General features: G+C 57.9%; 2 protein-coding genes across 2 annotated transcripts; one reads left to right on the top strand and one right to left on the bottom strand.

Annotated features, from left to right (window-relative positions):
* Positions 1–5094: 5094 nt before the first annotated feature.
* On the bottom strand, positions 5095–9569 carry LOC142358030 (uncharacterized). Its single transcript, XM_075409504.1, has 7 exons — positions 9414–9569; positions 8119–8360; positions 7660–7878; positions 7324–7471; positions 6822–7070; positions 6277–6663; positions 5095–6060 (listed from the first exon to the last, which is right to left on the bottom strand). Exons 1-7 carry the CDS (start codon positions 9567–9569, stop codon positions 5095–5097), a joined length of 2367 nt encoding a protein of 788 aa, XP_075265619.1.
* A 1630-nt stretch (positions 9570–11199) lies between these two features.
* Positions 11200–23498, top strand: LOC142358029 (uncharacterized). Its single transcript, XM_075409502.1, has 27 exons — positions 11200–11295; positions 11364–11633; positions 11848–11962; positions 12097–12227; positions 12405–12749; positions 12802–12891; positions 12974–14670; positions 14969–15173; positions 15276–15365; positions 15532–15679; positions 15817–16137; positions 16525–16658; positions 16837–17179; positions 17324–17361; positions 17473–17683; positions 17841–17962; positions 18104–18209; positions 18333–18415; positions 18496–18684; positions 18987–19190; positions 19341–19683; positions 19778–19860; positions 20075–21910; positions 22088–22196; positions 22352–22532; positions 22726–22913; positions 23068–23498. Exons 1-27 carry the CDS (start codon positions 11200–11202, stop codon positions 23496–23498), a joined length of 8109 nt encoding a protein of 2702 aa, XP_075265617.1.
* Positions 23499–23884: the final 386 nt, after the last annotated feature.

Below are 23884 nucleotides of genomic sequence, written 5' to 3'. Positions count from 1 at the left end.
CTTGCACATGTCAGAGTACTCCACATACGCCACACAGCTGTCCTCGTCGTCGCAGCGCTCCTGGCAGCTGCCGTCCGTGTACTTGCCAATGTTGCTGGCATCACACTTCTGCCCCTCATACTTGTCATAGGAGTCATCATCGGACGGGGAGTTGTCGGTCTTGACGTACGCCACGTCGGAGTCGTCAGCATCCACCAGGGGGCACTCCGCATACATCTTGCACATGTCAGAGTACTCCACATACGCCACACAGCTGTCCTCGTCGTCACAGCGCTCCTGGCAGCTGCCGTCCGTGTACTTGCCAATGTTGCTGGCATCACACTTCTGCCCCTCGTACTTCTCGTACTCCTCTGAGGGGGAGCTCTCAATCTTGACGTACGCCACGTCGGAGTCGTCAGCATCCACCAGGGGGCACTCCGCATACATCTTGCACATGTCAGAGTACTCCACATACGCCACACAGCTGTCCTCGTCGTCACAGCGCTCCTGGCAGCTGCCGTCCGTGTACTTGCCAATGTTGCTGTCATCACACTTCTGCCCCTCGTACTTCCCGTACTCCTCTTGGGGGGAGCTGTCAGTCTTGACGTACGCCACGTCGGAGTCGTCAGCATCCACCAGGGGGCACTCCGCATATATCTTGCACATGTCAGAGTACTCCACATACGCCACACAGCTGTCCTCGTCGTCACAGCGCTCCTGGCAGCTGCCGTCAGTGTACTTGCCAATGTTGTTGGCATCACACTTCTGCCCCTCGTACTTCTCGTACTCCTCTGAGGAGGAGCTGTCGGTCTTCACGTATGCCACGTCGGAGCCGTCAGCATCCACCAGGGGGCACTCCGCATACATCTTGCACATGTCAGAGTACTCCACGTATGCAACACAGCTGTCCTCGTCGTCGCAGCGCTCCTGGCAGCTGCCGTCCGTGTACTTGCCAATGTTGCTGGCATCACACTTCTGCCCCTCATACTTGTCATAGGAGTCATCGTCCGCATCTTTGAGGAGCCGGGCATTGACCGCGCACAAGCTTGTAAGGAGAACCACAGGTAGGATTGTAAGCTGCAGATATGTGCGACGTCCTCTCTGCATCTTGCTGCTCCAACGCTGTCATATGGCGTTTGCTGCATACAGTCTGGGGTGTGTGTCAATGGGATGTCAATCATCTGTCCATTTTGGACAAGCTCCTCAAGCATGAGACCTGTTCCCATAGACAACGTCCCATGACTGACGTGTGTGTACGAAGGGCCCAAGGTGCTCTCATATGTGGACCTATCCAGTTGCCTGTGTAAAACATGTCAACACGTTGTACTACTGCTCTATCCACCTAGCGTCCCATCCCGCCATCCCTCTATCCGTTAGAGTTAAAGAAGAAGGATAGACCTGCCCATAGGACTTAAGTCGTGCGGACATCGACGCTGTTTTCTCTTTCTACTCAATCTGGATGTTGAAAACCCAGTACTAGCGAGGGAATACTACTGAGAGCAGCCCCCCCCGGCGACAGAACCCGGACCACCCAACCCAACCCAACCTAGCTCCCGCCGTTCGCCCCGCCTCCCTGACACACCGGCCCCCGGTCACCAAACACAGGTGCGGGTGGCTTTACGTCTCCTACGTATCTCTGTTAGTTCATGCCAGAAGTATCGCTAAACCTGTGGCTGACGTTGACACATACGTGAACATCGAACCACGTACTGGGCGCAGCTTCGGAAGCGAGAAGCTACGGCAGCACGGACGGAAATCAGGACACCGATGCGCATGACGTGGCCTCTCAGAGAATGGCAAAACGAAACGTCATGTAATTGAGTCATTGGATGCAATACAAGCCGAAGGTAGTTTTGGCAGTTGTTCGGCGGCGGCTCGTCCCCAACACTGCGATGTCGACTGTGGCATCGCACAGTGGGCTAGGACAACGTGCCACCAAAACGTCACGCGTATCCGTTGCCGGGGCGTGCTTATTTATAGCCAGTGTTCTTCGGTGAGGACGATCAGTACCCCGCATAGAATATAGATCCGGTCACACTCACCGTTGTCACCGAATACGGCCTTGCAGCATCAGGCCGTTGCGTTGAAAGTTGGCGAAGTCGCGGGCCAATCATCCGGGGAGTGCAAGCATCTCAGCTCGCAACCGGTTTCAAACTCCTGCGTTGTTGCTGCATCTATCGGAGCTCATGCGCAGCGAGCTCGCGTGCATGAAGCTATGCATGTACAAGTGCGAGTACAGTGTACCTACTACCGTTCTGGTATTAAATCTGAGCTATCTCTATTATCTCTAGAGATATTCTCGATACTCGGAGGGTACCTACGCGGGTACGTACGAGTACACGTACCCCAGCCCCCGGCCAGGCACATTTCTTGCGTACGTTCCCGGTTCCCCGTCAGTGGCCAGTTCCCACTTATTAGCAGTGCTACGCGCGGTGCTGGGTAGGGTACCCTCATTACTGGGTATTGTACCTACTCTTATTAGTTAGTAGGTAACTAGCGATAATAAATGATAAAAATGCAAGCAAGGCTGGTGGGTAGGTAGGGTACCCTACCTAGAGTACCTACGTAGGTCGTACGAGCACTACTCGTACAATTCTTCCCATTCTCCTAAGTCCTATCTATGCTATGGCCGATGCGATATTGAGATTTGAGAATTGAGAAATGAGAAGTTACCAGGGGGGTGACAAAGGATTTCTACCTTCCCTAAAATAGTAATATGGGTCACCAGACCTTGATATTTCCCTAAAATAGTATATTTGGCAGGGGCTAGCATCAATCTCCCCAAAACAGTAAAACACAGGTAATTAACCAGCCAAAAAGTCTTATCGGGCCCTTAGTCCTCGATGGCCAGACCTACTAGGTAGGGACCTAGGAATCCAGCCAACTCAAGGGGCACTCGTAAAATCCCCCCCCCCCCCCCCCCCACGAAATTATTGAGGTTGACGGTTCCATGCAGGGTTCTCAGGGGTATTATTAATCTGCACTAATTTGGAAGGGCACGAGCAGGCCCCCAATATCCCCATCACTCTCACCTTAATGTCCCCACGGCCCGGCGATGCACAGTGGGGACAGGGGAGCTCACCAGCACCCCCTAGATCCCTCTCACCTGTTTGATGCTCACTACCCCGCGCAGCGGGGAGCCAGTCAGCCGCACATCCCCATCCCTTGCTCTTTTGTCCTCACCCTTGCACAGCGGGTAGCTCACCAACACCCCCTCCGTCTCCCATTCTCCATACTTACAGCCCCGCGCAGCGGGGAGCCAGTCAGCACCACCCCTTCCCGCTCTCCTGTTCCATATTTACAACTCCGCAAAGCGGGGAGCCTCTGAGTTACAACCCCTCCCTCCCAACATTTTCCCGCTGCAGTACCCCTGCACATGAATGGACAGCTCAGCAGAACCGCATCGCTTTCCTCTGATCCGTATTTCAAGCCCCACCCCCTCCCTTCTACTTGGTTTGTACATTGTCTGCCTGTCTAGCCTGGTCTGTCTGTCTGTATGTCGGTCGATCTATCTTGCTCTGCCTGTGTATCTCTCTGTCAGGCAGTCTTCACTCTGTCTACTTGTATATTTGTCCACGAGTCTGCTTGTCGGTCTGTCTTCCCATCTCCCTCCCTCTCTCTCTCTCTCTCTCTCTCTCTCTCTGTCCCTCTCTGCATCCTTGCGTGCTCCCCCTCAGGCTGACTCTCTGTGCACTGTCAGCTGTCGCATCCGTCTGCATGTCTCGCTCTGTCGGCGTGCCTTTGTATCCCTCACTATTCCGTCTGGCAAGTCCTTACTGTGTCTGTCTGGCTCCTGGGTGTCTGTCTCATGGTCTCCACAAGATTGCATGTCTGTCTCTATCCCTATCTCTGTGTCCACCTGCATGTCTCTCTGTCTGCGCGTGTCTGTCTTGCTTTGCCTATCGATGCGGTTGTGAATCTGCGTGATGGCAGTCCACTCTGTCTCGTTGTCTGTCTCTCCACGACACTACCTATCTGTCAGCGTCTCTGTCTTGCGGCGGCTGCAGCGGCAGCGGCAGCGGCGGCGGCGGCGCAATATCTTGGTGGGTTGCTTGCTGTGGGGTGTCCCCCGGCTGCGACCTCCCTAAAATAGTAACTGATATGCACCCATGGGACCCCTACCTCCCGGATCCCTTAATATAGTAAAATGACCGTCGAACCTCCGTAAATTAGTAATCTTTGTCCGCCCGGTGGAAGTTACAGGACGAAGTGTAACAGGTTAAAACCCCGGCCCCAACTAAGATGCTGACTTGGACCAAAAGGCACCTGGGTGGGGTACCTGTAAATGTTACGAGTTCCAGTACTAATGAGTTAATAGTTATGACTTATTTATGAGAGGTTGAATGGTTGATAATACATAGCCAGAGGACAGCCGGAAGGCGGAAGGGTACCTCTAGTCCCCTGCCTCTCAAGCTAGTATGAGTACCTACCCTACCTAGCTACTTTAGCACGCGGGTAACTTCGTAGGTAGGTACCTGTACCTACCCCACGTTTTTTTTTCACCCCCGGTACCCTACCCTACGTACCAGCAGCTTTGAAGTGGAAATCAAGGATCGATAGGTACCTCGTTCCGGGCGAGGGCCTCCGGATAGTACGAATACAAAACCCGTACTCGTACGCCAATATGCGTACCGGAAAGATGCGCAGCCGGCAGCTTAACAGTTACGTTTAAAATGTGCGTACGTGCACGGCGTCTCTCTCGACTCAGCTGATCTCGCCCGAGAGTGTAGCACCCCATACCGCAGGCACCTAAATCCTAATCGTACGGCGTACAGCAACATCCATACGAGCTCATGTATTACAGTGAGGACATTCACGATGGACCAATTAAAGCCACTGCAAAGGGGCTTTTCAGGCACACCTCAGGGCTCTCCCATGCTTGAAGCTGCACGGTGTTCAAGCCCTCTGAAGGGACGCAGGTGCACTGTCAAACTGTTTTCCCAAGTACGGAGCGGCCAATGGGAGAGAAACTCTACACAACTAACTGGGGATGGGAGGGTTGAAATTTTGGAGCGTATCATTCCAAACAGGGCTATCACAAGAGGGGGGGGGGGGGGGGGCCTTGAAGTTGACAAGCAGCTAGCAGCTACCCTGCTCTGCCCCCTTGGAAAGAGTTTATTGCTCAGCATCTGTAGACTCAGCGCCTGATGAAGCATTGCTAAGAGCCCGCAGGAACGGCACATATTTGCTGAACGACTGCCGCACAAAATGCTCATTCAGCAACTCCGATGCGCTGCCCTTAGTCAGCTCCTGCAATTTTTGACCTTCGGATACCAGCCCCGCCCGCTTCAAAGCTTGTCGCTGCTTCAAAGTACTGTCGTGCGTCCGCCAGTCGGCTGACAAATTGTACAACATGTCCACGTTTGCGAAGTTGTGCCGCACCCAGGCACAGGCCCAGCGGACTGCATAGTCCTCGGAATCAGCCACAGGGCCGGATAGACCTTTTGTGGTGTCAGGGTTGATCATCTGAACCTGGTAAGCATCGCCTCCTTCCTCCCGCAAAACGAAGACTCCGGACTTGAGGCCCTGCCGCCTGTCCACGAACTCCCCAAACAGAATCTGGTCGAAGCCGTCCTGCTCCAGCTCCACAAACGCATACCGGGCTTCACTTTCGATCAGTTCCTCTATGGTTTTGTCCAGCTCACTGTCCAGAGTAACGTCCTCGGGATCATACTCCACAGTCTCCTCTTGTTCCTCTTCGTATTCTTCGGCGTTGGCCAGCTGCATTGCACTCCATGATCGGCAGAAGTACGGACTCCAGGCACTGTCAACCTTGTCGAGGTCCTTCTTGGCATGCTCCTCCAACAGCTGGTCCGCAAGATCACAGCACTCCACAAAGTCGTGACCCTCACAGTCAAACTGCGGCGGGAATCCAAACAGCTGCGGCACCGTCACAGATCGTTTGCTGTGCAGATCAACAATCTCTGCCACCTCGGCCGCAGTCTTGCCAGGAGATATGCGGTTGGCCCGGCCAACCATCTGAGTCAGCAGCAGGGCACTCTGCGTTGGCCGAGCCTGAATGATTACCCCCAATTCCGGGTAGTCGAAGCCCTCTGTGAGGACCCCGTAGTTGCAGACTACCTGTCACAGACAGGAGGACGTGTCACAACTTTGGAGGAGGCAGATCATACACGTGTCGTGGCAGCCCTTGTGATGCTTTGATTTGTACAGCAGTCTGAGCAACGCACAGCGGCGACTTCCCCTGAAGCTTCCGATGCAAGGCAATTAGGCATGGCAAGGCAAGGCAAGGTAGAGCATGGGATGGCAGGGCAGCGATGCAAAGTTGAGCCAGCACACCTGAATGGTTCCGGCTCTGAATCCCTGCAGGACCTCCTCCCGTGTGTCCTTCGCTGTAGTGCCCACAATTGCTGCCGCTTTCACGCCAGATGCGATGAATTGCTTCTCGAGGCTGTGCACATGGTCCAGGCTGCAGCAGAAGACAAGAGCCTGCCGGCTCGGGAACAGCTCGTGGTAGGTTTGGACCACAAGCTCGTTGCGCTCCTCATTGTTCACCACCTTGTTGAGCTGCCGCAAGCTGTACTCGCGCGCAACGGTTGGCACCGTGCTGAGGTCGGTACGAGAATTCACCTGGTAGCAGATGGTTGGTGCGAGCCATTTCTCGCGCTGCATCTGCAGCATAGTTCGCTCATAGGTGATGCCATCCGTGAATACCTCCTCCACAACCTGAGAGATACATGCACAAAAGAAGACCCGGGCGAAGGCCGACTCAACCACAGCAATTGTCCGCCACAGCAGGGTAAGAAACCGGGCTGGAAAACTCTACCCTTCTTGTGCAGAAAACAGGCGAGCACAGCACATGTTGTAGGATGGTGGGGGCTCACCATGGTGTCGCCACGATCCTTGGTGGCTGTCACCCCCAACACAAGGAGGTCGGGGTTCTGAGCAGTGAAGTGATTCACAATCTCCTGGTAAGTTGCAGCTGGGGAGTGGTGTGCCTCATCAATCACCAGCAGACCAATCTCCTCGGCACAGAACCTGTCCTTTCTGGTGCTGCCAGTGCGACCCAGTGTTTGCACAGAGGCCAAGACAACATGCGCGTCGCTGTCGGCCCAGTGCTCTGCCCGTTCAATCTGTGCAACACACAAATGGGGCTGGTGGTAAGCCTCGCGTTCCTGACGACCCACTCTTTTCCCAATTCCAGCAACGAAAAGCCAAGCTGCCAGGCGGTTCCCATGCTCGTGTGCTGCATCCCACTTTACAGGGGTGACGTCGACAACTGCATGTTGGGGAGACGGATGGTCTTCCTGGGATCTACTGCGTCAACGCTCGCCAGCCGTCGGCATAACTGATCCACTGGCAATCATCCCCTCACGTCACGCATACCTGCATTTTGTATTGGTCTCCAAACATCCTCGACATCGCGGACCGGGCCTGGCCGAGGAGCTCCTGTCGGTGGGCCAGCACCATCACGCGCTGGCCCCTCTCAAGAAAGTGCGCAGCCACAGAAGAGAACAGTACAGTCTTCCCACACCTGCAAGCAACACAGCAGGGCCGGGTTACGGCTGCCTCCGGACCAGCTATAGGCCTTAGCTGTAACACGCAGGCATAGGCATTGTCAACAGGTGCATGTTATACGTTCTGCCGTCATTTCAAGAGACATCTGATATGTAAACAGAAGACAGTAACAGCTCATGATGGGCAAAGCCGCCAGGAACACACCCTGTGGGGAGCACCAACAGCATGCGGCGCTTCTCCTCTTGTTCCCATGCCTGTATCACCGCTGCGCGTGCCTCTTCCTGGTAATCCCGCAACTCAACAGGAGTGGGCGCTGGAGGAGATTCCTCCTCATGGTTGCTTGACTTGTTTTTGCCCCGTGCTCTGGCGACCAGCCTCCCCCTCTCGCACATTGAAATCCCAGTGTGTGATGAGGCGAATGATCTGTGAACAGACACAGTTATATTATGTTGACCGGACCATGTTCAGTTGTTCCTTTCTTAAAACCTGCCGATGGAGCCCTGTGAGTGCTGCACATGACTTGCTGCCCGTGGGTACAAAAGTTCTGCCCCACGAGCCAATGCATTCACTACCAAGACAGGTGGGGCATGAAATCCCAAAACAGAGCACGTCGCATGGAGCAACTCTGCCTATGATCATGGTACTCCATGATTTGCTACACACCTGAAGCCGCTGCCATGACAAGATACCATAGTGCTCCTAGGAATGAACGCGCCTTCCGGCCGCAGAGCGTGAAAGAAAGGCATACTCCTCGCCAGGGAGCGGCAACTGTAGTACCCTACCCGAACGGATGAAACTGGCCCCGCCAGGATCATGTTGCGACAGATGGATCCGAGACTGGCTGGCTTCAGCCTGATCAAAGCTGGAGCCGCTGGATGGTGACCGTCTCCAGGTTGGTAACACGTCTGACGAATCGTTTTAAATCTAAAGATTCAGGAATGTGCCATGCCATGGTCCTCACTGCCATCCATGCTTCCGTCAAATTTATCTATCGGCCGTCGAATGTCAACCGAACGATCCAGGCAGCCAGCAGACTGCTGGCAGCTGAGGAGCGGGAACTCAAATTTTCTCCAAAATAATTACGGCAACCGGTGTATTAAATAGTATACGTACGTACACCCAGGTGTATTCCGTACGAGTACTGCCAAGTAGTACAGCATACACAGACCACAGTAGTACTACTCGTAGTACTGGTAGGTCGTAGGGTAGTGCTGATAAATAATTTTTTAAGCAGATCGATAGGGTAGAATAGGGTAGGACAGGTAGGAGATTAAGTAGGGTAAGGTAGGGTACCTGGCCTGCCGCGCATGCAGTCGCCGGTCGAAATGTAGCTAGGGTACCTAGCTAGGGTACACTGTAGCTGTTGTGGCTTTTGAAGCTCTACGGCCGGCTGGGCCGGAGCGCTGGTTCAGACTTGAAAAAAAACTTGTGATGAGCCGACCACAGATGTCCTTACGGACCGCTTCACCAGCATTATTGCGAACAAAATAGCGATACAGAAAGCTCGGCAGAGACTTCCTGCCCAGATTGTGGGAGTCCCTTGCAGGCACAAGAGGACAGGTGACGGCAAGAGGTATACGGACTCGCATCAGACAACGGCTTTAGCTCACCGGTCCTGTCTGCGATCACGCATCATTGGAAGCAGCTTTCTGCATCGCCTTCAACTGCAGGCTGTCGGCCCTCTGCTAGCAGCGTTGACAGTGAGGGATCGATCAGCTTGTGGTAGGTTCTCCGAGTATACAACCCAGGCTGCTTTGCCACACGAGCCACTTCCTTGTCTTGGACTGCCCCGTCTTGTGGATCCCTGCTGCCAAGTTTCTCCCTCTACACCTCCTGCCACGTGTGTGTGTGTGTGTGTGTGTGTCTGTCTGTCTGTGTGTGCGTGTGTGTTGCGGGGGTTTTATTGCTGCAATGGCATCCCACAGCAGTCCAATGACTACTAATCTTCAGTCCAACACCCCATTCCCAATCTCAGTTGCACCACACAGGGTCATATCCACAATCCGGTTACCATCGCTCTTGCTTCTGTCTCCCCGTCTTTCCATCCCGGCTTCTTCTCTTCTCAATACCCCGAGGACACATACCCACATGTGCGCAGGCACAGGCCGTTCCATTTGTTCGTCCGATCCGCTCCCTCGGCTGTGAAGCTCCCCCCATACATCGCCCTCAGGCGCCGGCAAGGACTCAGTGCCTGACGGGGAAGGGGGTGCGCAGAGGCGCAATGTCAGCCTTGAGATCTGTCCCTGTGGCGGACGCCGAGGAAGATCTGGACAGCGGCTTCTTCTTCACCCGCCTCGGTGAGGTGTGCTTCACCAGGGAGAGCCACCTGCCCAGCCTGACCGCCTACCGGGACGTGGGTGCCCTCCAAGTTTTGGCAGTGTCAAACAAGTATGGAGTCACTGTCTTCATCGACCCCGAAGGTACTGCGCATCCCCCCATGCACCCAGCTGGCCCGGCGCATGTGTCTGCTCCAGCTGAGACCCAACGAGCATCTGTTGGCTGACCTGTTCGTGCCTGCCAGGACTTTACGTGCTTTGGACTCAAACAGCTGTCGCCGCAGCAAAGAAAGTGGATGTGGAGGACGGAAGGTCCCCCCCCCCCCCCCCCCCCTCTCCTCTCTCGTTCGCTCTGAAGCACCTCTCTCCGGCCATCTCCCCCCTACAATACCATCAGGGGTTTCCCGCCTCACAGCACCACTAAAACGTCTCGCCCTTGCAGCTGACGTCATGAACGGGCAGCAGCGTTGGGCTAGGATTTACCCGCCTGTTTCCTGACCTGACACGCCTCCGTGCTTCTGCTGCTGCTGCAGTGAGCTCCAGCCTCTCAACCCCGCTCAGCACGGGGTGCGCATCGTGAAAGGGCACTTCGCCAGTGCGGCTCTTTCCCCTGATGAGCAGGCGGTAGCAGTCGTGGACAGGGCCGGGGCCCTGCGGTTCCACCACCTCCACAGTGTACTGAACGGTGGCGACTTAGAACCGTTCTTGTCGATCCCCACTACGAGTTTGGTTCGACAGGTGCATGCCGTGTGACTGCGATAGTTGTCAGCACTGCAGCCGACTCTGAAGCTCCCGGTTCCCTCGGTTGCACCTTCAATGCTCTGATCTGCACTCCCCTCGGCTGCCTTGGCACTAGCTACTCCCTGCCCTGTCCTGTCGTGTCCATGCGCTGTCCATCCGTCTGTGACTCGTTAGGCCCCCGTACTGATTCCGCAACAATCTACCTCTACTGAGCGCCATCTCACCTACCCATGCTGCGGTCGGCCTTGGGTCCAGGTTTGTTGGGATCCAAGCAACTCCAACCGGTTCTTGTTCACCACCACCAATGGCAGCCTCTCGATCGGTTCACTGTCAGGCAAAGTGGAGGTGAGACCTGCGGCATTCGCCCGCTGAGACTATTGCCCAACCCTCTCCTTGCCACAAACTGTTGTGGCGGACCGGCGCCGTCGTGTGGCAGAAGCACAGCAGCGAGGCTGGTCGGGCGGTAGATAGGCAGGCCTGCAAGTGGCTGATGCACCTTCGAGCTGCACAGAGAGAGAGAGAGAGACTCTGTGTGCTGAGGGATTTCTCAATGGCACACAGAATGCTGCTGCCACCCATAAGATAGCGAGTGAGAGAGGGGTCCCGGGTTGCTGCTCACACGTCCGCCCCTCCCCTGCTTCAGGAGCTCTTGCAGTCGGTGGATGCTGCTGCATGGTCGCCGGATGGGCAGAGCATTGCTGTGGGTACAAGTGATCAGCTGCAGATCATGACTGCTCCTGGGGATGCACGGGTGCTGGAGCGTGGGGTTGCTCTGAGAATCACCTGCCCGGAAGGTCAGGCCCCTGCCATGCATTCCATTGGTGTGATGCAGCGGCAGTTGGGACGCAATGAAACTTCCGGCTTCCATGTGAGGCTACTCAATGGCTACAGAACGGCTGTGGATTGACTCTGCATGCTTTGGATGTGGCGCTCGGGCCAGCGGAGGAGGATGGAGTGCCTCTGGACATTGACACGGTCACATGGCTCACCGATACGGAGATCCTTGTGGGGACCTCCATGCTGGATGATGACGGGGAGGAGGATGGGCCCGCGCCGCTGATGGTGCTGAGCTGCAAGGGCAGCTGGGATAAGGCTGAGCTCACACAGATCCTTGCGTACCCCATGGCAGAGGTGTGTGCACTCACGGAAGCTCTGGGTCCGGTGCCCTGATCGTGGCGATCAACAGCTTCGCATGAATTGCTGCACACTTTGCCAATACGGCGCCAATGCCATTTGCCTGTGACGTGCAATTCGCCGCCTCCGACGTTGCTGCACACACTGTCCTCCTGTTACGAACTTTGTACCACTGCCCGATGTCAACACCCTCTGCCCCCATGGTGCCTTTCCACATCCACGGCGCGTGCCCCTGTGCCAGGTCGATGCGGCCCCGGCGTCCAGTGGGCCATACCTTCACAGCTGCTGGCTGGCCGCCTGGAAGGTTCTTGTGGCTTCTCACCGGAAGAGCAGTGACCAGCACATGAAGCTAGTCGGTTCGCCCCCCTCTTCAATGAATGCGACCAGCAGTGGTGTCTTGCCTTGTCTGAATCACTGTCTGGTACCATATGCATGGGCTGATTTGAAAAGCTGTCGGTGCCTGCCCACTGACAATTCCGTGCTGCCACAGGGTTGTCAGGTCGAGGCGTCACCGAGGTCGTGGTCGATGACGAGCGCACCGCCATCCGCCTCCCGTTTGCAGCAGGCGAAGAGGACAATTTTGTAGTTGGTCTTGCATGCGACACTGCCAGCGGCTCCGGGGTAATGCAAACTAGACAACCCCCCCCCCCCCCCCCCCCCACCCCCCTCCACCGCTCGACTGCGAACCCTGAGATGCTAGGCTCACGTTGTGGAGAGCTCTTCTGCACTGGGCTCAAGCATCCCAAGGCTCGGTTGGACCCACCTCCGCCCTGTCTATGTTTGCTCCCAAACCCGCAGGTGCTCGTGACAGACCCCGTGGGTGAGGAGCATCGAACCCTGCCCGCTTCCCCAATCCTGATCATCGCAACATCGGATGCCAAACTTCGCTTGTTCACATTTGGTAGCATGAAGGAGACGCAGTCAATCGTGCAAAACGCCCAGCCTCTGCCTGTGCCGGTGGTTCCGACCCCCGTTCTTCACTCTGAAGCAGCCAGCGAGCCTCCAGCAACAGGCCTCGATGCCCTTACAGCGGCTGCGAAGGCTGCCGGCCTTCCAGACGGCGATGACGACAGTTTCTCTGATGAAGGATCAGATAGCGGTAATGAGCCCTCGGTTCCGCTCCCTTGCTCAGCAGCGATTCCGGCAATTTGACACTCCAATCACGAGGGGAGTGAGGTGTGCTTGCCACTTGCAGAACATTCCAGGCTTTCACACTAACGTGAAGGCGTTTTGCCAATGGTCCGCAGAAACAGTATCCCCAGCAGGAGGAGCAGCCGGTGCTCCGGTAAGTTGGATGGCCCTGTGGCCATCAGTTGTCAGTGTTAGGCTTGTTGAGATGCCTCACTGACAAGACTCTCCATGTCTAGGTGCAATCCGGATGGGGCGCTTCCTTCCTGCAGGCCAACAAGGCAAGCTCGGAGGCGGCTACGGACGCGGCTGCCAAGTACGTGGAGGAGGCAAAGGGCGGCGCTCCTGCTGTTGCGGCTCCTTCGCCAGGGGCCTTCAGCTTTGGGGTCCCAGCAGCATCTGCAGGCGACGATGCACCAAGCAGTGCCGCTCCAGCAGCTTCAGGGTGGGGTGCATCCTTCCTTCAGGCCAACAAGGCAAGCTCGGAGGCGGCTACGGACGCCGCTGCCAAGTACGTGGAGGAGGCAAAGGGCGGCGCTCCTGCTGCTGCGGCTCCTTCGTCAGGGGCATTCAGCTTTGGGCTTCCAACAGCACCTGCGGGCAATGAGGCTGCCAGCAGTGCAGCTCCAGCAGCCTCAGGGTGGGGCAGTGCCTTCTTGCAGGCCAACAAGGCAAGCTCGGAGGCGGCTACAGACGCCGCTGCCAAGTACGTGGAGGAGGCAAAGGGCGGCGCTCCTGCTGCGGCTCCTTCGTCAGGGGCATTCAGCTTTGGGCTCCCAGCAGCACCTGCGGGCAACGAAGCTGCCAGCAGCACAGCTCCACCAGCCTCAGGGTGGGGCAGTGCCTTCTTGCAGGCCAACAAGGCCAGCTCGGAGGCGGCTACAGACGCCGCTGCCAAGTACGTGGAGGAGGCAAAGGGCGGCGCTCCTGCGCCCCCCCCGGCTTCTGGGACGTTCAGCTTTGGGATGCCAACTGCACCTGCAGCCCCTGCGGGCAGCGAGGCAGCAAGCAGCACAGCTCCAGCAGCTTCAGGGTGGGGTGCATCGTTCCTTCAGGCCAACAAGGCCAGCTCGGAGGCCGCAACGGACGCGGCTGCCAAGTACGTCGAGGAGACAAAGGGCGGAGCTTCCGCTGCTCCCCCCTCAACAGGGGCATTCAGCTTTGGGCTCCCAGCAGCATCTGCAGGCCATGAGGCGGCAAGCAGCACAGCTCCAGTGGCCTCAGGGTGGGGCGCTTCCTTCCTGCAGGCCAACAAGGCGAGCTCGGAGGCCGCAACGGACGCGGCTGCCAAGTACGTCGAGGAGACAAAGGGTGGAGCTTCCGCTGCTCCCCCCTCAACAGGGGCATTCAGCTTTGGGCTCCCAGCAGCATCTGCAGGCCATGAGGCGGCAAGCAGCACAGCTCCAGCGGCCTCAGGGTGGGGCGCTTCCTTCCTGCAGGCCAACAAGGCCAGCTCGGAGGCTGCCACGGACGCTGCTGCGAAGTATGTGGAGGACTCAAAGGGCGGCGCTCCTGCCGCTGCTGCTCGTTCGTCAGGCACGTTCAGCTTTGGGATGCCGACTGCGCCTGCATCGCCCACTGCAATACGTCTGCTCGCAGCTCCAAAGCCTTCAGCTGACCCTCCAGTTTCTCCAGCTTTGGCAGATGCGGAGCAAGACACAGACAGCGGCTTGTTCTTCAAGCGGCTCGGGGAGGTGTGCTTCACGAGTGAAAGCCAGCTCTCCAATCTGCCGGCCTACAGTGATCTTGCCAGCCTCCAAGTGCTTGCCGTATCAAACATGTATGGCGTCACGATATACATCGACCCAAAAGGTGCGTCCTTCACAGCTGACCCCACGGTACTGCGCGGGTTTTGCCTCGAGGGAAGCACGCACAGAGGTGCAACAGCAATTGGCTGCGCTGACGGCACCTGCCCACGCGTTGATGCCGTGCAGGGGTATACGCACTCTGGACAAGCAAAATCTTGGGAGCCGTAGCCAAAGTGGACGTGGAGGACGGCAGGTAGGTGCATCGTATGCCGTCTGGCGACAGACATGTCTGGACACCGACAGCACACTCTGACTCCCTGCTGTCTTCGATCGGTTGGCGTTCCGCCACTGCTCGTGTGCAGATCTGCTCCTGCTGGACGCGCTGATTGCATGCACAGCCATTTGTGATGGCTTACGACGCCATGGCAAGTGTTAGTCGGCGAACGCCTTGGTGACTTCTCCTCACCCATTGGTCGTTTGTTGCAGTGAGCTGCAGGCGCAGGACCCCGCAAGCTGCGGGGTGACTGTCGCCAAAGGGCAGTTCACAAGTGTTGCGCTGTCACCAGACGAAGAAACGATTGCAGTTGCCGACACCTCGTGTGGGCTGCGCCTCTTCCGCCTTTACTCGCTCTTGCACTCCGGCACTCTGGAGCCTTTGTGCTCCATCTCAACGGAAAGCCTCGTGCGCCAGGTGAAGCACTGCTCGTTCGCATTTTTGTCCTTTTGACTGTATGCCATATGGAGGGTGCCTGTCTCACACGTCCATGCTTGCCCGCATGTCTCCCTCACGCAGGTGTATTGGGATCCCAGCAAATCTCAAAGATTCCTGATCACCACGGACGACGGCACACTGCTCTGTGGCTCTGTGTCTGGGGATGTTGAGGTGCGGGCGGCTGCCGTCTACAGGCCGTTGTGCCGGCAATGCAAGTGTTGCTGAAGCGAGGTTTCTCTTGCATACTCACATGGAGAGAAGTCCCTGTTGTGTTGCATACTCCTGCGCCTTGTACATCGGTTCGCCGACGATACTGTGGGTGCCGCGGCCGTTGCAGGAGATTGCGCAGTCAGTGGATGCTGCAGCGTGGTCGCCTGACGGGAAGTGCATAGCCATTGCTATGGGCGAACAGCTGCGTCTCATGCCCGTCGATGACCAGCCAGGAAGCACGCCAGACGTCACACTGAGAGTAACCTGCACTGAAGGTCAGAGCCACCCCTCGCAAACGCTGTGACAGGGAGTGAAGGAGCGCAGCCGATTTGCCTCAAGTGCTCAAGCAACCGGGACCAACTCTAAAGTGTGCTCCCGCTGGTGTTGTGTGGGGCTTTGATTGGACTCGCAGCGGAGGAAGACGGCGTCCCTCTCATCGTCGAGACGCTCAAGTGGCTCACCCCACGGTCAATGCTTGTGGGAACGATGATGTTGGACGAAAGCGACGACGAGGACGGAGGCGCCCCTCTCTTGCTGCTGCGGTGGACCGACACCTGGGATGACTTTGAGCTGACCCAGACCCTTGCCTATCCCTCAGCCGAGGTTTGCGCCCTTCACAGCATGTTGAATCATTCATCTCTTCTAGGAAGGTTTCACTCCCTTGGAGACGCTTGCCTGTCTATCCTCCCAACGCACCTGGGCTCCCCTCCGCCAGTGCCCGCACTGTGCGTTGGTCCGCTTCCTTTTCATCAGTGGCCTCTAGCGGTTGGGCCCACACAGACTGACTGCCCTGGCAGAGACGGTGCCGCCGCACACGCACACCAGTCCCCCCTGGCGCCATTTTCTCCACGGGAAAGAGTGTCACTAACACGCGGTCGTCCCCCGCGACAACCATGCCTAGGTCGAAGCTGCCCCGCCAATGAGTGGTCCGTACCTCCACAGCACATGGCTGCCAGCCTGGGAAATCCTCATGGCTGCTCACCGAAAAAGCGACGACCAACACATCAAAATCATCGGTGAGGCTTGCAACCCCTCCCCGTCTCCTTCCTGGGTTTCTCCGGGCTCTCGGGGGTAAAAACGTGTTTGCTCTGGGTGTGTGACTGCGGCGCTGGTGTGGCAGGGGTCTCTGAGAACGACGTCACCGAGGTGTTCGTCGACGACGAGAGTACAGCCATTCGGATACCGTTTGCAGCTGGCGAGGACGAGCCCAACTATGTTGTCGGGATGGCATTGGACACCGCGAGTGGCTCACAGGTCACAGCCCACGCCGTTCCGCTCCACCCAAACCACCTAGAAAATCCAAATCCCCCTCCTGCTCAGACGCGACTGTACGCTCTGCCGGTTCTTCTCCGTGAAGGAACGCTCCTGTTCTTTTGCCACATTCACCGTCCCGTCCCATGCCTGGTGTGGTCTTGCGGTTGCTCCCTTGCAGGTCCCTGTGAATGACCCGGTGGGAGAGGAGCGCAAGAGCCTCCCCGCATCTCCAATCCTGATAGTAGCGACATCAGATGCCAAGCTTCGTCTGTATACCTTTGGCAGCATCAAGGCTTTGGAATCGGTGGTGGTCCTGCCGCAGCCTCTCCCTAAGCCGGCGCCGCTGCCGTCAAAACCGGCGGTCGCATGCGCCCCTGCTGCTGGCGGGCTGGAGGCCTTAACGCAGGCCGCGAAAGCTGCAGGGCTGCCATCTGACGATGACGACGACGACGACGGCACGGAAAGTTCCGACACGGGCGGCGAGGACGAGCCGGAGCAACAGTTCCGTGGTGGAAGCACCGGTGAGCTCGAATCCCACCATGGCCCACCCTCATGCTGGATGAGAATCGCATTCCCGCGGGCTACCGGACATCACAATCTGCGTTTCCTTCGCTGGAATGCTTTGCGTCCCCGGAAGATTCAGCGATTCCTTTGCTGTGCTGCAGGATCACTGTTTGTCCCACCAGGCGGCAGTGGGCTGCAGGTGCGATTTCCTTGCCTTCCCCCGTTGCATTCTCCCTAGCTGTTGCACTCCTGCTCGGTCATCTGATCTGCAGGAGGTGGACAAAACTGCTGTGCTGTGCGCCTGTCCCAGGGTTTCGGTCAGCAGGCCGGCGCTGGAGCTCCCACGGCGGCCCCTTCCGCGGCCCCGACCTTTGGGTTTACAGGGTATCAGCAGTCTCAGCAGGGGAATGCGGCACAAGCTGGTTTTTCCCCAATGGCCGTTTCAAAATCGGATGCAGCTGTGGGCACCGATTCCGCCGGCAAAGCCGGACTGCCAGCCCCGGAGTTCTCTGTATCTCGAAGTGAGTCACCGTGCAGCCTCCTCCAGAGCATGTGGACCTCCTCACCTCCGCCCCGCTTTCCCCTGACCCTGGGATCTGCGTCCTACGAAGGTGTGTTTCGAGCCCTCTTGAAAGCCACTGACACTTTTTCCTGGCATGCGGACCCGTTGTCGCGCAGCCAAGCTCCCAGCATACGAAGCTCAACCGGCTGATGCGTTCAGACCCGTGGCGACATTCCCTGCTGGCATCACTCCCAAGGTTGCCGAGCCAGAGCGGCTGCCAGCCAAGCTCTCTAATCAGGTATCGATGCCCACCCCTTTGTCGCCCTTGGCAGCGCCGCAGCGAAACGATCCCCCGATGTCGTGTGGGACACAGCAGTTAAAGTCTCTGCCCAGATCTCTGACCGGAGTCGCTGCGTGTCACTGTGTGAACTTTTCCCAGGACGCAAACGTTGTTTCAATGGAGTCCGACTTCCTGAAAGCTCTTCAGGAGGTGTGCCGCTGCTCGTCTGAAGCTGAGGTTCTTGCCTCGAAACTGAGTGACGGAGGTATGATGTCCCCAACACTTTTCTTCCACACCGAGAACGAGGGGGGGGGGATGTTGTGGTGTCTTTCCGGCACTTGTGACACAGCCGACCCCAACTGTGCATGTGATGTTGCCTTGCATGCAGGCATAAAGACACTGCAAGAAGCGACACAGGGTCTTTCCACGGGGGTGGCAGAGGCAACAGACACCTATCGGGCGGTGAAACAGGTAAAGTGTGGCAGACGGCCCTCGTGGTTGTTACTGGATTCATTCATCCAATTGCACTGGTGATGGTCTGAGCTCTTCAGGCCCCACTCCTGCAGAGAATCCGAACCGTCGAAGCAGATCTCCCGCAAAACACAAGCGTCGAGACTCTGCGGCGCAAGCTGGTGACCAGCTCTGACTACAATGAAATGCAAAAGCAGCTGCCGTTGGAGCCGCCCCTGGCAGCTTTGCAAGCTCAGATCAACCGCCAACTGGATGATATCGCACAGAAGGTACGGCTGGACGTGCGGTGGTCGGCAACACCCTGACTGCTTATGTGATTTCCCTCCTCAGGTCACGTACATGCTCTGGGCTAGATCAAGCCCCCCCCCCCCCCCCACGCCACCCACGCTTCCACCACCACACACAGAGGCGCGCACACACACACACACACACACACACACACACACACATACACACAGTTGCAGAAGGGCTGCTGAATAGAGAGGAGTGACACGCACCCACGGACTGGCATGTTCCTGCTGCATTCCCGCGAGGCGTCATGATTGGTTGAAGCTGATTCTGCGGTCCCTAGGCCGATGAGCTGGAGAGTGTGCTGCAGCACCAAGAGGACGCAGCTAAGGGAAGGCACCTGCTGGGCGCCAGGAAATGGGGGCTAGCGGAACATGGCGCTCTTAGCCCGGCGCTCCCGTCCTATACTGCGATATATAACAGCATCAACAACATGTCTCATCATGTTCGGCGCCAAGAGGCAGAGCTGCGGAAACTTCTGCACCAGGTGGGAGCACTCTGATTCCTTTCGATGCAATGGCGAACCGCAGCTTGACAGTTCTCTGACGCGCCGCAGCAGCCCTGTGCCAGGCGCAGGGGCCACCACCAACCACTCACAACCCCCGATACTCGTCCACTGCCTGGGATGTGCTTGTAGGCTGAGCAGTTGGCCATGGGCTATAGTTCGAGCGATTTGGACATCGGAACACACAGCACAGCGCGTGCTCTCGCTCCAAAGTTTCAGGCAACCCCTCCTCCACGCTCTGGGGGCACCTCGCGAAGGCTGCAGTACACCCCAGCCAAGTCAGGCGCCTCTCCCATTAGCACGCCGGCCAGTGCGAGGAGTCCCCTGCAGTCACCATGGGGATCCGCTGCGGCTTCGCAAGTACTGAGCTCTGTGGCTAAGTACAGCGGCGCCAGGAGTGCACCACGCGTCACCACCGTCCAACCTCGTACCTCTCCTGGCCCTTTCCCTTCGCCGCACCAGCGAAGCCCTCCAGGCAAGCACGCGTCCGCCACACGCTTGCCCACTCTGATCTGGCAGCCACTTTCTGACCAGTCTCTGAAAATTATGGACTTCATGCCTTACTGCAGGCGCCGCAATCTCGAACCCTGTGAAGTCGGCCAACAGAGCGCCGGACTCAGCACATATGGCTCAAAAGTCCCCAAGTCCACAGGTAATCGCAGATTTTCACGAGTCCCTGAAACATGCGGCAACCCTTTGAGTTTGCTTGCAAATCAGGCCGGTGCTATTTAGTGGTGTTGTCTCATTGGCTTGACATCTTTGCCGTCACTCTTCCGATTCCTGAAAGCCCCCCAACAGTCTGTGTTAGCCTAATTGTTCTAATTTGTCTGTGCTGTTGGTATCATCGGCCGCTTATCACCCCACAGAGTGGTGGCTCCTCCCTGTTTGGCGGGATGCTGGCAAAACAAGACACCAAGCCAGATGGCAAGCCGGCATCCTCGAGTCAATCCCTCCAGGCCTTTGCTCCGGCAACTCTGAAGTCGCACAGCGCAAACCGTGCGTCAGTTGGGGGATTCAACTTCAGTGTTTCTAAATCTGAGCTGAAGGGCCTTGCAGCCCCCTCGTCCACGCCCGCGAGTGGCTCTTTGCTGTTCGGTGGTACCCCGACCGGTGGTGCCCCGACTGGTTGGACCAGCACCCCTCCCGAGCCCAGTGCCGCCCAGATGGCATCAGCCAAGGCCCAGTTTGCCGGGGCCGCGGCTGCCCAGACCTCATCGTCTGCAGCAGCAGCCAAGAGCAGCATGCCCCCCGTGCCCAGTGCCGCCCAGATGGCATCAGCCAAGGCCCAGTTTGCTGGGGCCACGGCTGCCCAGACCTCATCGTCTGCGGCAGCAGCCAAGAGCAGCATGCCCCCGGTGCCCAGTGTCGCCCAGATGGCATCAGCCAAGGCCCAGTTTGCTGGGGCCACGGCTGCCCAGACCTCATCGTCTGCGGCAGCAGCCAAGAGCAGCATGCCCCCGGTGCCCAGTGCCGCCCAGATGGCATCAGCCAAGGCCCAGTTTGCCGGGGCCGCGGCTGCCCAGACCTCATCGTCTGCAGCAGCAGCCAAGAGCAGCATGCCCCCGGTGCCCAGTGCTGCCCAGATGGCATCAGCCAAGGCCCAGTTTGCTGGGGCCACGGCTGCCCAGACCTCATCGTCTGCAGCAGCAGCCAAGAGCAGCATGCCCCCGGTGCCCAGTGCTGCCCAGATGGCATCAGCCAAGGCCCAGTTTGCCGGGGCCACGGCTGCCCAGACCTCATCGTCTGCAGCAGCAACCAAGAGCAGCATGCCCCCCGTGCCCAGTGCCGCCCAGATGGCATCAGCCAAGGCCCAGTTTGCCGGGGCCACGGCTGCCCAGACCTCATCGTCTGCAGCAGCAGCCAAGAGCAGCATGCCCCCGGTGCCCAGTGCTGCCCAGATGGCATCAGCCAAGGCCCAGTTTGCCGGGGCCACGGCTGCCCAGACCTCATCGTCTGCAGCAGCAGCCAAGAGCAGCATGCCCCCGGTGCCCAGTGCTGCCCAGATGGCATCAGCCAAGGCCCAGTTTGCCGGGGCCGGGGCTGCCCAGACCTCATCGTCTGGAGCAGCAGCCAAGAGCAGCATGCCCCCGGTGCCCAGTGCTGCCCAGATGGCATCAGCCAAGGCCCAGTTTGCCGGGGCCACGGCTGCCCAGACCTCATCGTCTGCAGCAGCAGCCAAGAGCAGCATGCCCCCGGTGCCCAGTGCTGCCCAGATGGCATCAGCCAAGGCCCAGTTTGCCGGGGCCACGGCTGCCCAGACCTCATCGTCTGCGACAGCAACAAAGAGCAGCATGCCCCCGGTGCCCAGTGCTGCCCAGATGGCATCAGCCAAGGCCCAGTTTGCCGGGGCCACGGCTGCCCAGACCTCATCGTCTGCAGCAGCAGCCAAGAGCAGCAGGACTCCATCTGCTTCCTCAGAGGCAGCTGATACTTCAGGGACAATGGCAGCTTTTGGACTGAATGCGTCCACGGGTGCACCTACAGCAGCATCAGCCTCTGCATTTTCCATGGCCCCAACTAGTCCTGGCGCTACTGCATCCTCCCCCTTTGGCGCTCCCACATCATTTGGCGTGGCCGCAGCCACGGGCAGCTCCGTATTTGGTGCTTCATCCGCAGCATCCAGTGCCTCAAGCAGTGGGACATCAATCTTTGGATCCTCTGCCATCAGTGGTTTTGGGTCCGCAGCCACACCAGCGAGTCAGGTGAACCACCGCCGTTTTGCTCTTAGCATGTGAAGAAAGTGGCTCTCAGTCCCGCATGCCCGGCAGTGCAGGTCGTCTACGGTTGGATCCCCATCGTTCCTCTCTCTCTCTCTCTCTCTCTCTCTCTCCCTGCCTTGGCCCATCTTTAAAACCTGTGCTGTTGTCGTCCGAATGCAGCCATCAGCGTTTGGATCAGCAGCCTCTGCCGCGGGCTCATCGCCCTTCGCTTTTGCATCAACTGCAGCGACATCAGCGTCGGCTTTTGGAGGCAACCTAGCTTCATCCGGTAACTTTCTCCTCTCATGCCTGCTGCTCTCTGCAGAGAGACATGAACGTCCGCCTTCGGTCTCTTCGGTGGTACAGGCAGACTAATCTCAGCCTGAGGTGTGCCAAGCTAGGAGTAGACCGCGTGACTTGGTGTGTTGTGATGCGCTTGGTCAGGCCCAAGCACGTCGGCATTCGGGGCATTTGGATTGGGCAGCGGATCTTCCGGCGGTTCTCAGACCACGGCAGCATCCTCTTCAAGTCCGTTTGGAAAGGGCTTGAATTTTGGTTCTTCGAGCGCAGCCTCTTCTGCATCGTCAGCCTCAGCATTTGCAGCCCCTGCCCCAGCACAAGCCAGGTATCCCACTAACGAGCTCACACACATCCAGCGGCTGTCTCTCTCTGCACTCAGAATGGACGCCAGATCCCCCGCACACAGAATGGACGCCAGATCCTCCTCCGCAAGAGTCCCAGTGTCTTGTCAGTGCCTGCCGGCGTTGACAGAATTGTTTGCTCAGGCTTTTCTGACTGAGCTTGCCTTTGCCTGCCAGTCCTTTCGGATCGTTTTCAGGCGCTGCTCAAGCATCAGGGCCCACCCTTGCTTCTGGCGGCGCAGCAGCCCTGTCTGGCCAGAGCGCTTTCGGGGCTCCCTCAAGCATTGGGTCTGGTTTTGGACAGCCCAGCGCGTTTGGAGCTCAGTCGGCGTTCGGTTCCTCCTCGGGATTCGGAGGCCAACCTGGTGAGCGACATGTGCTATTTGCTTGGCTGAGTCTGACACCGTTCGACCGGATTCAGCACATGTCCGTGACACTCACTGAGATTGTGGCTGACCAGATTTTCAGGCTGTGATCCCCCTGTCTTCTAACGTCCTGCCCTCATCCGTTTTCTTCCAGGCTTTGGTCAGCTGGCGGCGTCCTCCAAGCCAGCAGAAGCTCAATCCCCATTTGGACAACCGTCTGCGTTTGGCCAGCCATCTGTGCCTGGTGGTTTTGGGCAACCTGCAGCTGCCGGCGGGGCCTTTGGCGGCGGCTCTGGTTTCGGGCAACCCTCGACACTGGGCGGCTCTGTGTTTGGAGCTCCAGCCTCTCCATCACCAGCCTTTGGTGCACCTGCAAGCCCGGGGGGCGCCGGCTTTGGAGCCCCTGCAACCCCAGGCTCAGGCTTTGGGCAATTTGCATCGCCGGGGGCCAGCACTGGCTTTGGTGCATTTGCAAGCAGTAATCCTGCCACCCCTACCGGTGGAGGGTTTGGGGGATTTGCCGGGGCGCCAGCAGCAGCACCTAGTGCTGCCCCTGCTGGCGACAAGTGGGCAATGCGAAAGTAGATCTCCACTCCACAGCCGGTGTAACAATGCCTAACGACATTGAAAGCGAGTCTGTTCGAGTCTGTGATCATGAGAGCTGATGTCATACTGTGTGTGGACATCTGCATCACGTGGCAGTGGTTGGTTGCCCTTCTTCCCTTGACAGCTTCATCCCCCTTCCAGGCTTCCAAACCATACACTGCGCCTGTCTTTTACATTGACGTCAGTGATGCATGACATGCGCCAAAAATCTGTCCCGCATACCGGCAGGTTGTCTGTCACGTGGGGATATCGTCCGATTGCCTTGCGTGCACCGCGCCCAGCATCCCTTCCCCAACAAACAGCGTCCCCGTGCGAACCACATTGGGCTTGCGGATGCGAGAGCAGGGCATTGTGTGCTCCACCAA

The sequence above is a fragment of the Convolutriloba macropyga genome, unplaced genomic scaffold, assembly GCF_964194025.1.
Source record: "Convolutriloba macropyga unplaced genomic scaffold, txConMacr16.3 SCAFFOLD_641, whole genome shotgun sequence".
NCBI lineage: Eukaryota > Metazoa > Xenacoelomorpha > Acoela > Convolutidae > Convolutriloba > Convolutriloba macropyga.
This window is presented reverse-complemented; position numbering and strand designations above follow the sequence as displayed.

Bases quoted from the DNA above. Each gene is read 5' to 3' on its own strand.
- LOC142358030 (XM_075409504.1), bottom strand. From the start codon at position 9,569: ATGGAACGGCCTGTGCCTGCGCACATGTGGGTATGTGTCCTCGGGGTA. The intron at 7,071-7,323 runs GTATGCGTGACG...TGTGTTGCACAG, and splicing joins GAGACCAATACAAAATGCAG to ATTGAACGGGCAGAGCACTG. The intron at 6,061-6,276 runs GTGTGCTGGCTC...TGTCTGTGACAG, and splicing joins TCAGAGCCGGAACCATTCAG to GTAGTCTGCAACTACGGGGT.
- LOC142358029 (XM_075409502.1), top strand. From the start codon at position 11,200: ATGACTGCTCCTGGGGATGCACGGGTGCTGGAGCGTGGGGTTGCTCTG. The intron at 17,684-17,840 runs GTGAGTCACCGT...GTTGTCGCGCAG, and splicing joins GGAGTTCTCTGTATCTCGAA to CCAAGCTCCCAGCATACGAA. The intron at 22,197-22,351 runs GTAACTTTCTCC...GCGCTTGGTCAG, and splicing joins AGGCAACCTAGCTTCATCCG to GCCCAAGCACGTCGGCATTC.